At 50.0% G+C, this 14,974-nt stretch overlaps 1 protein-coding gene across 1 annotated transcript in view; it reads right to left on the reverse strand.

Annotated features, from left to right (window-relative positions):
• CLCN7 (chloride voltage-gated channel 7) overlaps window positions 1-14,974 on the reverse strand; it is a 224,391-nt gene that overhangs the window by 52,505 nt on the left and 156,912 nt on the right. The window contains exons 16-17 of the mRNA XM_068243464.1: window positions 6,849-6,942; window positions 4,107-4,279 (exon numbers count right to left, since the gene is read on the reverse strand). Coding sequence (XP_068099565.1) covers window positions 4,107-4,279; window positions 6,849-6,942 — 267 coding nt within the window. The remainder of the gene's footprint in view (window positions 1-4,106; window positions 4,280-6,848; window positions 6,943-14,974) is intronic.

Genomic DNA, 14,974 nt, shown 5'->3' on the forward strand with positions numbered 1-14,974 from the left:
AGTCCTGTTCCTGTTGCCTTGCGTGGATTGCGCTCGCTTCTGCGTAGAAGTGGCGAATCCTTCCTAGTCCTGCTCCAGTTCTTAGTTAGTGTTCCTTGCTTATGTCATATATCGGTTCATCGCCGATATATACATATGTGAGTTAGTCGTTTGTAGTTCATTGATAGCTGTAATCGTAATACGCTAGGAAATCATACCTGTTGTATATTTGTGTGTATTACGTCTGTCTTCTTTGACTCTATTTCCCGACTATTCTGTCCTGTCCTTGTGAGGCACACCACCGCTGTAATCACATTGGCTGCCTCATTCCAGTCTGTCTTGTCTTGGACGCTTGCTGTCACTTAAGTAGTGACTAGTTAAGCAAACGTTCATTCTGTTACCTGTCCTGATCTTTTGAGTTCTGGTTTATGCGCTCAGCGCTGCCTTGGGCTGAGCTACTACAGTGGAAGGATTATTTGTGGCGGTTCGGATCTACGCCTGCTCTGTTTGCCACATCTCCTGTTGGAGTCAGTCCTCTACTTCACTAAAGTGGGGATATCCTGGTTCCTTGTGCTAGTGTGTGTACCTCCTCCTCGTCCGGTTATGCATGTCATGCTGACCGTGGAGAATATACCACCAAGCGTAACACCCAGTGCCACTGACAGCCAATGCACACTAGTGTCCCAGTGCCACTGACAGCCAAACAGGCGTATGTGTGAATCCGCCGCCAGGAGACTTGGGCGCAGGATACAGCTGATATAGGGCTGATCCTGCTTCTGCACAAGTCCTGGCGGCAGTAATTACTATTCCCCCTCCAGGTCCACGTGGATGGTAGGGAATGATATAATTCAGCTTCCAGCCATTGCTGGCGGATGTATTTCAGTGTTTTATAAGTAACTTCAGCTCCGGGACGCGCCGAAGTAACTCACTGTGCGCTGCTATAGATGTAATTCCTATTACTGCCTATGGTGGCGCCGGCTGCACCCAAATCTCCTGCGCTGTATAGGCTGTGTTTGGCCATGCACACGCAAGCTATCACACTGCCACCACCATGTCTCACAGATGTGGTAGCTTTGGATAATCAGCTGTTCCACACCTTCTCCATGCTTCTCTCTTGCCATGATTCTGGTAGAGGGTGGTCTTGGTTTCATCTCTCCATAGAATGTTTTCCCAGAACTGTGGGGGCTTTTTAGATGATCTTTAGCAAAGTTCAGTCTGCCTTTCTATTGTTGAGGCTTATGAGTGGCTTGGACCTTGCAGTGCACTCTCTGTATTTACTTCCATGCAGTCTTCCCGTTCTGGTAGGGCTGCTGCACACCAGAGCGGTTCTGGAACGGTTTTCAAAACGCTTGCAGGGGGAAAACCGCTTGGCTAATGAAAGTGAATGGGCTGGTGCACACCAGAGCGGCTCTGGAACGTTTTTTAAATTGCTTGCGATTCGAAAACTGCTTGGCTAATGAAAGTGAATGGGATGGTGCACACCAGAGCTGTTCGTTTTTTTCACAAACGCAAACTCGGGGGGCTGCAGCATTTTATAGATTTCGGAGGCGTTTCTGCCTCAATGTAAAGTATAGGAAAGTGGAAAACCGCTCTGAGAAACGCTAGATCAGAGCAGTTCTCCAGGCGTTTTTGTTACAGAAGCTGTTCAGTAACAGTTTTACTGCAACAATATATGACATCTGCTACACAAAAACGCTCCAAAAACCGCTAGGCATGTTTAGAAAACATCTCTAACATGCCTAGAATCGCTCTGAAATCTTCTTAAAAAATCTCTAGCGTTTTCCAGATCTGCTAGCGGTTTTTGGTGTGCAGTGGCCATAGACTTGGATATGGAGACGCCTCCCCCCTGGAGAGTGCTGCTCACTTGGTTGGCTGTTGTGAAAGGAGTTTCTCTTCACCATGGAAATGATTCTGGGATCATCCATCACTGTTGTCTTCCAAGGATCTCCAGGTCTTTTTGAGTTCCTGTATTCACCATTGCTTGCTTTCTTTCTCAGGATGCACGCGCACTCCCGGCCGCGGATTCGGTAGCCCAGGAATCAATGTATCAGGCTATGGTGCCCGATCACTGATTCCTCTCCCCCGCTGAAAAAGCGACAGCTTCTCTCGGAAGTTACGCTTTTTCTGAAGCTCTGTCCCTCTAAGCGTACATTGTACGCTTAGAGTGACGTCATGTAAACAAACTCAAGATTGCCATCTTGTGGCCAAAAAGTAAAACTACAAGTAAAAGTAAAAAAACATTACAATACACAAATATTTCCCCAAATAAAACACTATTTATATCCCACCCTCCCAAAAATGCCCACATAAAATGTTTAGTAAAAAAAAACAAAAAAATTACTATAAAAAACAAACAAAAAAAAAACAACACATAAATATTTACCTAAGGGTCTAAACTTTTTAAATATCTATGTAAAGATGAAATATTTCTCTCTATTTTTTTTTTTTTATAAGCTTGTAAATAGTGATGGATGCAAAACGGAAAAAATGCTCTTTTATTTCCAAATAAAATATTGTCGCGATACATTGTGATAGGGACATAATTTAAACGGTGAAATAACCGTGACATATGGGCAAATATAATATGTGGGTTTTAATTATGAAGGCATGTTTTATTTTAAAACTATAATGGCCGAAAACTGACAAATGAATTTTTTCATTTTTTTTCTTATTCTTACTGTTAAAATGCATTTACAGTAAGGTAGCTCTTAGCAAAATGTACCCCCCAAAGAAAGCCTAATTGGTGGCGGAAAAAACAAGATATAGATCAGTTCATTGTGATAAGTAGTGATAAAGTTATAGGCTAATGAATGAGAGGTGAACATTGCTCGGATGCATAAAGTGAAAACGACTGAAGGCTGAACTGGTTAAAATTCATTGTGGTAATGTACAGAACCAAAACTAGAAAAAGCTTCTCTGTCCAAATATATAACAGTGCAAAGCTAACACCGTACACAACATTAGATGGTTTATTAATACGCAGGTCTGAATGTGACCACTAGAGGGAGATATGACACAAGAAATCATTAAAGCAGACCTGAAGTCATCTACACGATACAATTCTTTGTGCGATTCGATTACGATTCTATTTACGATCAAATTAAATCCCACAAGTCCGATTGGGATTCAATTTGATTTTATTTGCCATTGTTTTGCAATAGCTAATCGAATCCTGATTGGACATGTCGGATTTAAATCGGATCGTAAATACCGGGTAGAATCGTAATCGAATCGCACAAAGAATCGTATCGTGTAGATGGGGCTTTACTCTCTGCACTAGAAGATAAGCAACAGCATAATAAACTTTAAAGAATATCCCTCTCACCTCGGGGTGCTTTAGGCCTGGTCCACTCACTTTCCCTGTGCCAGGCCTGGACACTGTACTATGAGCTCCTCCCTCACTGGCCCCGCCCCCTGTGACCGGCCAGGCCTGGACACTGTACTATGAGCTCCTCCCTCACTGGCCCCGCCCCCTGTGACCGGCCAGGCCTGGACACTGTACTATGAGCTCCTCCCTCACTGGCCCCGCCCCCTGTGACTGGCCAGGCCTGGACACTGTACTATGAGCTCCTCCCTCACTGGCCCCGCCCCCTGTGACTGGCCAGGCCTGGACATTGTACTATGAGCTCCTCCCTCATTAGCCCCACCCCCTGTGACCAGCCAGGCCTGGACATTGTACTATGAGCTCCTCCCTCATTAGCCCCACCCCCTGTGACCAGCCAGGCCTGGACATTGTACTATGAGCTCCTCCCTCATTAGCCCCACCCCCTGTGACCAGCCAGGCCTGGACATTGTACTATGAGCTCCTCCGTCACTGGCCCCGCCCCCCGTGACTGGCCAGGCCTGGACATTGTACTATGAGCTCCTCCCTCACTGGCCCCGCCCCCTGTGACTGGCCAGGCCTGGACACTGTACTATGAGCTCTTCCCTCACTGGTCCCGCCCCCCGTGACTGGCCAGGCCTGGACATTGTACTATAAACTCCTCCCTCACTGGCCTCGCCCCCTGTGACCGGCAAGGCCTGGATATTTTACTATGAGCTCCTCCCTCACTGGCCCCGCCCCCTGTGAACGGCCAGGCCTGGATATTGTACTATGAGCTCCTCCCTCACTGGCCCCGCCCCCTTACCACAGAGTCATTGGAGATGGTGGTGAGGAGAATCCCGAAGAGGCGGCCCCAGGCGGCTCCGAGGAGGAGGGACGGGATGAAGACTCCGGCAGACACAGTAAGGCCGTACGTCCAGCACGCCAAGAAGAAGTACAGGATGGTGAACAGGCCCAGCGTCAGGGGGTTAAAGGAACCTGGAGGGAGGGATGACAGGATCATGGAAGAGCCTGCGCACACTGCACTCACATGCCGGGTCATGGAAGAGCCTGCGCACACTGCACTCACCTGCCGGGTCATAGAAGAGCCTGCGCACACACTGCACTCACCTGCCGGGTCATGGAAGAGCCTGCGCACACACTGCACTCACCTGCCGGGTCATGGAAGAGCCTGCGCACACTGCACTCACCTGCCGGATCATGGAAGAGCCTGCGCACACACTGCACTCACCTGCCGGGTCATAGAAGAGCCTGCGCACACTGCACTCACCTGCCGGGTCATAGAAGAGCCTGCGCACGCTGCACTCACCTGCCGGGTCATAGAAGAGCCTGCGCACACACTGCACTCACCTGCCGGGTCATGGAAGAGCCTGCGCACACACTGCACTCACCTGCCGGGTCATGGAAGAGCCTGCGCACACTGCACTCACCTGCCGGATCATGGAAGAGCCTGCGCACACACTGCACTCACCTGCCGGGTCATAGAAGAGCCTGCGCACACTGCACTCACCTGCCGGGTCATAGAAGAGCCTGCGCACGCTGCACTCACCTGCCGGGTCATAGAAGAGCCTGCGCACACTGCACTCAACTGCCGGGTCATAGAAGAGCCTGCGCATACACTGCACTCACCTGCCGGATCATGGAAGAGCCTGCGCACACACTGCACTCACCTGCCAGGTCATGGAAGAGCCTGCGCACACACTGCACTCACCTGCCGGGTCATGGAAGAGCCTGCGCACACTACACTCACCTGCCGGGTCATGGAAGAGCCTGCGCATACACTGCACTCACCTGCCGGGTCATAGAAGAGCCTGCGCACACTGCACTCACCTGCCGGGTCATGGAAGAGCCTGCGCACACTGCACTCACCTGCCGGGTCATGGAAGAGCCTGCGCACACACTGCACTCACCTGCCGGGTCATGGAAGAGCCTGCGCACACTACACTCACCTGCCGGGTCATGGAAGAGCCTGCGCATACACTGCACTCACCTGCCGGGTCATGGAAGAGCCTGCGCACACACTGCACTCACCTGCCGGGTCATGGAAGAGCCTGCGCACACTGCACTCACCTGCCGGGTCATGGAAGAGCCTGCGCACACACTGCACTCACCTGCCGGATCATGGAAGAGCCTGCGCACACACTGCACTCACCTGCCGGGTCATGGAAGAGCCTGCGCACACACTGCACTCACCTGCCAGGTCATGGAAGAGCCTGCGCACACACTGCACTCACCTGCCGGGTCATGGAAGAGCCTGCGCACACACTGCACTCACCTGCCGGGTCATGGAAGAGCCTGCGCATACACTGCACTCACCTGCCGGGTCATAGAAGAGCCTGCGCACACTACACTCACCTGCCGGGTCATGGAAGAGCCTGCGCATACACTGCACTCACCTGCCGGGTCATAGAAGAGCCTGCGCACACTGCACTCACCTGCCGGGTCATAGAAGAGCCTGCGCACACTACACTCACCTGCCGGGTCATGGAAGAGCCTGCGCATACACTGCACTCACCTGCCGGGTCATAGAAGAGCCTGCGCACACACTGCACTCACCTGCCGGGTCATAGAAGAGCCTGCGCACACACTGCACTCACCTGCCGGGTCATAGAAGAGCCTGCGCACACTGCACTCACCTGCCGGGTCATGGAAGAGCCTGCGCACACACTGCACTCACCTGCCGGGTCATGGAAGAGCCTGCGCACACTGCACTCACCTGCCGGGTCATAGAAGAGCCTGCGCACACTGCACTCACCTGCCGGATCATGGAAGAGCCTGCGCACACTGCACTCACCTGCCGGGTCATAGAAGAGCCTGCGCACACTGCACTCACCTGCTGGGTCATGGAAGAGCCTGCGCACACTGCACTCACCTGCCGGGTCATGGAAGAGCCTGCGCACACACTGTACTCACCTGCCGGGTCATGGAAGAGCCTGCGCACACTGCACTCACCTGCCGGGTCATGGAAGAGCCTGCGCACACTGCACTCACCTGCTGGGTCATGGAAGAGCCTGCGCACACACTGTACTCACCTGCCGGGTCATGGAAGAGCCTGCGCACACTGCACTCACCTGCCGGGTCATGGAAGAGCCTGCGCACACTGCACTCACCTGCTGGGTCATGGAAGAGCCTGCGCATACACTGCACTCACCTGCCGGGTCATAGAAGAGCCTGCGCACACTGCACTCACCTGCCGGGTCATGGAAGAGCCTGCGCACACTGCACTCACCTGCCGGGTCATGGAAGAGCCTGCGCACACACTGTACTCACCTGCCGGGTCATGGAAGAGCCTGCGCACACTGCACTCACCTGCTGGGTCATGGAAGAGCCTGCGCATACACTGCACTCACCTGCCGGATCATGGAAGAGCCTGCGCACACTGCACTCACCTGCCGGGTCATGGAAGAGCCTGCGCACACACTGCACTCACCTGCCGGGTCATGGAAGAGCCTGCGCACACTGCACTCACCTGCCGGGTCATGGAAGAGCCTGCGCACACTGCACTCACCTGCCGGGTCATGGAAGAGCCTGCGCACACTGCACTCACCTGCCGGGTCATGGAAGAGCCTGCGCACACTGCTCTCGGGGGTGGTGAAGAAGGCGGAGGCCATGGCGTTATATTCTCCATCCGGGCAGAACAGCTGCGGAGAGGAGGATATATCATGGCATGACGACATTTATACACACAGGTGACATCACACAGGATATAGGTTATGGAGCCAGCACCCACACTGACCCCTCCCCTTCCCCAGCACCCACACTGACCCCTCCCCTTCCCCAGCACCCACACTGACCCCTCCCCTTCCCCAGCACACACACTGGCCCCTCCCACCCACAGCACCAACACTGACCCCTCCCCTTCCCCAGCACCAACACTGACCCCTCCCCTTCCCCAGCACCAACACTGACCCCTCCCCTTCCCCAGCACACACACTGACCCCTCCTCTTCCCCAGCACCAACACTGACCCCTCCCACCTCCAGCACCCACAGTGACCTCTCCCACCCCCAGCACCCACACTGACCTCTCCCTCCACCTAGCACCCACAGTGACCTCTCCCTCCCCCAGAACCCACAGTGACCCCTCCCTCCCCCAGCACCCACACTGACCCCTCCCTCCCCCAGCACCCACACTGACCCCTCCCTCCCCCAGCACCCACACTGACCTCTCCCTCCCCCAGAACCCACAGTGACCCCTCCCCTTCCCCAGCACCAACACTGACCCCTCCCACCCCCAGCACACACAATGACCCCTCCCTCCCCCAGCACCCACAGTGACCTCGCCCTCCCCCAGCAGCACGCTTCCTGTCCCCAGAAACACCCAATGTGACCTCCTCCAGCACCTAAACTGACCTCTCCCAGCACCAGGGATGGGCTCAAATTCGAGTGAATCAGGATAGTTGCTATCCGGATATCACCCAGTTACCTGTGTGGGGTGGGCAGGGGGGTCAAGCTTACCTGTCTGACGTCTTCTTCGGCGCCTCCCACGACGCGGTCCACGCGCGCCACGTGACTATACACTTCCTCCTTCAACCCGGAAGCAGGAAGTGTTTGTAATCACGTGACCGCCGCTTGGAACGCATCGTGAGAGGTGCCGAGTGACTGACTAAAGAAGACGTCAGACAGATAAGATTGACCCCCCCCGCCCACCCCACACAGGTTTACTGGGTGATATCCAGATAGCAACTATCCGGATTCACCCAAATTCGAGCCCATCCCGCCCAGCACCCCCAATGACTTTCTCTTCCTGCAGCACCCACACGGACCTCTACTGCTCCCAACATCCATCCCTTCCCCTGAGATACACAAGTGACATGAATGTCGTATGTTTAGTGTTCACTCTCCTATGTCTCTGCTTCTGGTTACTGGAGTTCAGTACCTGGGTTTTATCGGAGTTCAATTCCAGATGTCCTGGATGCTATTTGGGTTCAGTGAAGAATGTTGATGCATTCCTGAATCCTGCTACAGCCAGTTTGAGTGGGTAGTCGTGGGATAATGGTGCGTGAGATATGCATGCGTACTAAGTGTAACAAACTTACCTGTCAGTAACGAGTCCCGCGGTGTCAGTGTCTCCGGCGGGACTTGTTCACGTGCACGGACTTCCGCACTGCCGTCCTCTTCTGGCGTCCCCGACATCCCTGCGGCGGAGTTCCGGCAGTCACGTGTGCGCAGTGCGACCGAACGGTCGCGCGCATCACAGGACGACCTTTACAGGCTAAGGAGGCGTGTGTGTGGAGGTGTCAGCCCTGACGTCATCAGCTGACACCTCTCATGGGGGTTGGGCTCAGGAATCACTCGTGAGTATATAAGGCCAGAGCAGTTCAGTTGCTCACTGGCCTTGATACTAATCAGTTTGTGGTTCTTGGCCCTAGCTAGCTTCTTGAGCCTACATCATATGTGGTGGTACTCACCATATATATGTACTCCAGTTAGTCGGTCGTTGTTAGTTGTTCATTGATAGCTGTAATTGTAACTTACTAGGAAATCATATCTATTGTATATTTATCTGTGTACCAACTTTTGCCTGCCTTTTGAATCCGCTCTTGCCTTACGATTCTGTACCTCAGTCATCTGATTCCCGTTACCGACTAGGCCTGTCTGACTCAGTTATAGCCTGATCCTTGTAAATTCGACTGACATCTGATATACGTGTATGACCCTGCTTGAATTTGACTACGATTTGCGCCTTACGACTTTTGTACCTCGATATTATACTTGTGCACAAGTACTGACCGGTCTAGACCTTGTATTACTGTTATTGTAGATTATCTGTGTCAGTTATATCGTCACGCACCAGCGTGATATTATCAAGGCCCATATATCATGGAGGCCATGCGAAACCTTGTTGGCGCAGTTAATCACCTTACTGAGCAACTGAATAACCAGCAAACTCAGATTACGCTGTTATCTACTGCTATCGCTCAGATTAATATACCCGCAAATGCTACGCAAACATCTCCAACGGCTCTCATTCCATCTATCATTGAGCCAAAAATGCCACTGCCTGAAAGGTTTTCAGGGGGCCGTGCTGATTTTTGTAATTTCAGAAACCGTTGTATGTCGTATTTTGAGGTTAGACCTAGATCATCAGCACTGAGTCACAAAGGATCAATCTGATTAAAACTTTGCTGCAAGGTGACTCACAAACCTGGGCCTATGGCCTGCACTCTGGTCACGAGGCCCTCAGCTCTGTAGAAGGTTTTTTTCGATGAAATGGCTATAATTTACGCAGATCCTGATGTTTCAGCTACGGCAGCTCGCAAACTAAGGGATCTCCATCAGGGAAGGCACACGGCAGAAGCATATGCCGCAGAGTTCAGGAAATGGGCAGTTTCGGTCAAGTGGGGCGCGGCAGCACTCCTAGATCAGTTTCTGTTTGGTTTGTCTGACTCTGTGAGCGATGTGTTGATTAGCCATCCTGAACCGAAAAATCTCGAAGAAGCCATTTCCCTGGCCATCCGTGCTGATAGACAGATTAGACACCGTCATCAGGGAAAGGCATATTCTTCCTCTGGTAATCCCAGTAAGACCGTTAGCTCTTCCTCCACTTCAGGTGAAGAGCCTATGCAGCTCGGCTATTCTAAACTCTCAGTAGATGAGAAAAATAGAAGGAAACAGGAAGGATTATGCATGTATTGTGGGGGCAAGGGTCATTTTGCTCAGTCTTGCCCTGCCAAAAAGTCAGCCGGAAAAATCCAGCGCCCAAGTTGGGGAACTTCACTTGGGCGAACAGCCACTTCCCCTAAAAATGAAGAAAATGTTATTACCAGCTACCCTCTGTTGGAATGAAAGTTCTGTTTGCTCTCAGGCCTTTATTGATTCCGGGGCTGCTGGCAATTTCATAGACACTGTTTTTGCCACAAACCTGGGTATTCCGGCTATGTCTTTGGAGAATAAAGTGTATGTAACTGCCATTGATGACACATCTTTGCAGTCACAACAACCCACTTCAATCACGGCTGAGGTCACCTTACAGGTGGGGGCCATGAATGTTGAGAAAATTCAGTTTTAGGTTCTCAAAATGCCTACGACTCCGATAATTCTGGGTCTACCATGGTTACAGGTTCACAAACCTTGTTTTGATTGGTCGTCAGGACAATTGTTCAGTTGGTCACCTCAATGTCAAGGAATCTGTTTAAAGAATTCACCACTTTTTTCTGTAGGAGTAGAAGAGGCAAAAATACCAGCACCATATCAAGAATTCTCTGATGTGTTTTTGTCCCAGTCAGCTGACCAACTACTCCCACATAGACCATATGACGGTCCCATTGATCTGTTACCTGGAACCATGCCCCCACGTGGTCACCTTTATAACCTTACTGGGCCAGAAAAAGTGTCTATGAAGGAATACATAAAAGAGAACCTGGAGAAGGGCATCATTCGACCCTCTACTTCCCTGGCTGGGGCAGGTTTCTTTTTTGAAGAAAAAAAAGATGGGGGCTTACGTCCCTGTATAGATTATCGAGGACTTAACAAAATCACCATTAAAAATAGTTACCCTCTACCTTTGATTGATGATCTCTTTTCTCAGGTGTCGGGAGCAAAGATTTTCTCCAAACTCGATCTAAGGGGCGCATATAATTTGATATGAATACGCCAGGGGGGATGAATGGAAGACTGCATTCAACACTCAAGGATGGGCATTACGAGTACTTGGTGATGCCTTTTGGCCTGTGCAATGCCCCTGCCGTCTTCCAAGATTTAGTTAACGATCTATTCAGGGATATTTTAGGAAAATTTGTGGTAATATATTTGGATGACATACTGATTTATTCTAATAATCTAACGGAGCATCGTCATCATGTTAAAATTGTGTTGCAAATATTAAGGAAGAATTCTCTGTTTGCTAAACTAGAGAAATGTCAGTTCAAGGTCACTCAGGTACCTTTCCTGGGCTACATAATCTCTGATACTGGGTTATTAACCTCCCTGGCGGTTAATTTATTTTGCCTAATGGGCAAAAATCTTTTTTTAGTTTTTTTGTTTCATGTAAAGCTACCAGAGTGGTAGCTACATGAAACACCACTAGAGGGCGCATGTGGCCCTCTAGTGCGATCGTCGCCGGCAACAATAGCAAACAGGGGAGCGCCTATATATAACGCGCTCCCCTATTTGGCTTCTCCTGTCGCCATGGCGACGATCGGCATGACGTCATGGACGTCAGCAGACGTCCTGACGTCAGGCGCACTCGATCCAGCCCATAGCGCTGCCCGGAACTCATTGGTCCGGGCAGCGCAGGGCTCTGGCCGGGGGGGGCCCTCTTCCGCCGCTGCGTGCGGGCGAATCGCCCCAACAGATCCTGAGAAATCCTCCTGCGCGGCATAGCCCGAGCTCAGCTCGGGCTTACCGCCAGGGAGGTTAATGGATCAGAAAAAAAACAACTGTCGGCAGTTTTAGACTGGACTCAAGGGTTAAAAGCTATTCAGAGATTTCTAGGATTCACTAATTACTATTGTAAATTCATTAGGAATTTTTCCACTTTGGTTGCTCCAATCACTGATCTGACTAAAAAAGATGCAGATCCTGCTCACTGGTCTCCGCAAGCCTATAAGGCATTTTCGGATCTTAAGTCTGCATTTTGTTCTGCTCCCATCCTTACTCACCCTGACATGGAGTTACCTTTTTTTGTTGAGGTGGATGCCTCAGTGGTTGGAATGGGAGCAGTATTGTCACAGTTTTCTGGCCGGCCTAAACGCCTACACCCATGTACATTTTTTTTCAAAAATAATTTCGTCCAACGTAATTATGATATAGGTAATAAAATGGCCTTTGAGGAGTGGAGACACTGGCTAGGAGGAGCATTACATCCTGTTACAGTATATACCGACCATAAAAATTTACAGTACATAGAGGGAGCTAAGAGACTTAATCCTAGACAGGCACGTTGGGCAATGTTTTTTTCCTGCTTCAATTTCATAATTACGTACAAACCAGGCCCAAAAAATGTAAAGGCTGATGCCTTATCTAGGAGCTTTGAAGCTGAAATCTCTTCCTCTGTGACTCCAGAAACAATTATTCCCTCAAGCTGTGTCTTGGCAGCCCTGAACACTCAGGAATTTCCTGATTTGAACGGTTCATTGCAGCCTTATCAGCTAGAAAGCCCCTCAGGAAAACCTCCTAATGTATTGTATGTACCTCTGCATCTCCGCCTACAGACACTCCAACTCTTTCATGAGTCTAAATTAGCTGGGCATTCTGGCGAGGCAAAGACTATTGAACTCTTGCCTCAACATGTATTGTGGCCCTCTTTAAACAAGGATTGTACAGCCTTTGTGGCAGCTTGCACCACTTGTGCCAGAAGCAAAGTTTCTCAGGCTGCCCCCCGAGGTCATTTGATGCCCCTACCCATTCCATCTAAACCATAGACTCACTTATCCATGAATTTCATAGTGGATTTACCTCCCTTTGGGGGAAAAAAGTCATTTGGGTGATTGTTGATCGCTTCAGTAAAATGGCACATTTTGTACTGCTCTCTGGTTTACCGTCTGCCAAGGAATTGGCAAAATTGTTTATAACCCATATATTCAGATTACATGGGATTCCCGAGAATATTGTGTCAGATCAAGGGGTGCAATTTATTTTCCGTTTTTTTGGCATTCTTTCAGTTCCCTGTTGGGTATTACGTTGTCCTTTTCATCAGGGTTTCACCCAGAGACCAACGGACAAACTGAAAGGACCAACCAAACATTGGAACAATATCTTCGTTGCTTTGTTTCTGATTGCCAGGAGTCATGGTTGGATTTTTTGCCCTTTGCAGAGTTTGCTTTTAATAATTTACCCAGTTCATCCACTAAAATGTCTCCTTTCTTGATTGTATCGGGCCAGAATCTGCGATTTACTTGCTTTCCTTCATCACCTTCTTTTCCAGATTTGGAAGATTGGAGTTCTCATGTTAAATGAGTCTGGTCTCAAGTTCAACAAAATTTGCAAGAGGCTGTAACTCGTCAAAAAGCATATGCTGATGCGAGACGATTACCTGAGTGTGAATTTGCACCTGGAGATCTGGTGTGGGTTGTATACTCTGATCATTTCCCTACACCAACCCTCTCATAAGTTAGGTTCAAGATTTATCGGGCCGTATCCTATTCAAGAAAATATTAATGATGTTGCATATCGTGTAAAATTACCTCCATCTATTAGCCGTGGCTGGATAGTGTACTGGTTAAGGGTTCTGCCTTTGACATGGGAGACCAGGGTTCGAATCCTGGCTAGGTCAAGTACCTATTCAGTAAGGAGTTCAAGGCAAGACTCCCTAACACTGCAGGGTGGCCTCCTGAGCGCGTCCCAGTGGCTGCAGCTCTTGAGCGCTTTGAGTCCGACAGGAGAAAAGCGCTATACAAATGTTCGGATTATTATTATTATTATTAAAGGTGTTAAGTCATTTCATGTGTCACACTTGAAACCTGCAGTTAATATACTTACCTCTGAGGATTACTCCTCCCGTTGAGGTAGATGGGGAACCAGAGTATGAAGTTGAAACAATTATTGATTCTCAAAAGATTAGCAATTCTGTGCAGTATTTAGTAGATTGGAGGGGATATGGTCCTGAAGAGAGATGCTGGGTCCCCGCTTATCAAGTTCATGCAGATCAATTGGTGCAATAATTTAATTTGGAAAATCTTGATAGACCGAGTAAAGAGTGTCCGGAGACCACTCCTCGGGGTGGGGGGTGGGGGTGGGAGTTATGTAACAAACTTACCTGTCAGTAACGAGTCCCGCGGTGTTGTTCGCGTGCACAGACTTCCGCACTGCCGTCCTCTTCTGGCATTCCCGGCATCCCTGCGGCGGAGTTCCGGCAGTCACATGTGCGCAGTGCGGTCGTGCGCATCACAGGACGGCCTTTACAGGCCCTGACGTCATCAGCTGACACCTCTCCTGGGGGTTGGGCTGGGGAATCATCCAGTGAGTCTATAGGCCAGAGCAGTTGTTGCTCACTGGCCTTGATACTAATCAGTTTGCTGGTTTTTGGCCCTAGCTAGCTTCTTGAGCCTACATCATATATGGTGGTACTCACCATATATATATATACTCCAGTTAGTCAGTCGTTGTTAGTTGTTCATTGATAGCTGTAATTGTAATTTACTAGGAAATCACATCTATTGTATATTTATCTGTGTGCCGACTTTTGCCTGCCTTTTGACTCCGCTCTTGCCTGACGATTCTGTACCTCAGTCATCTGATTCCCGTTACCGACTCAGCCTGTCCCTGACTCAGTTATAGCCTGATCTTTGTAAATTCGACTGACATCTGATTGATGACCCTGCTCGAATTTGACTACGATTTACGCCTTACAACTTTTGTACCTCGATATTATACCTTGTGCACAAGTACTGACCGGTCTAGACCTTGTATTACTGTTATTGTATATTATCTGTGTCAGTTATATCGTCACGCACCAGCGTGATAGTAAACCATTGTTTTCCCATTCAGTGAGCACGAGGTGTCCACACTCGGCTGTGCTGTACTGTGCAAAAGCGGATATCATAGATTTGTACTGTGATCACGCGCCTACGACAGCGACTGAATATGCGCTTGCGCGTGTTATGGTTTAGGGGGTATAATTGGGTTGGGAAACCGCCGGGACTCCAGGACTTTGTTGAGACCAACAGACGTGATGGATTGTGTCGCCAGTTGTTTCCCCTATGGAGGATTGACGGAGTCCCCTCTTCCTTGGG

The sequence above is a fragment of the Hyperolius riggenbachi genome, chromosome 7, assembly GCF_040937935.1.
Source record: "Hyperolius riggenbachi isolate aHypRig1 chromosome 7, aHypRig1.pri, whole genome shotgun sequence".
Taxonomy (NCBI): Eukaryota; Metazoa; Chordata; class Amphibia; order Anura; family Hyperoliidae; genus Hyperolius; species Hyperolius riggenbachi.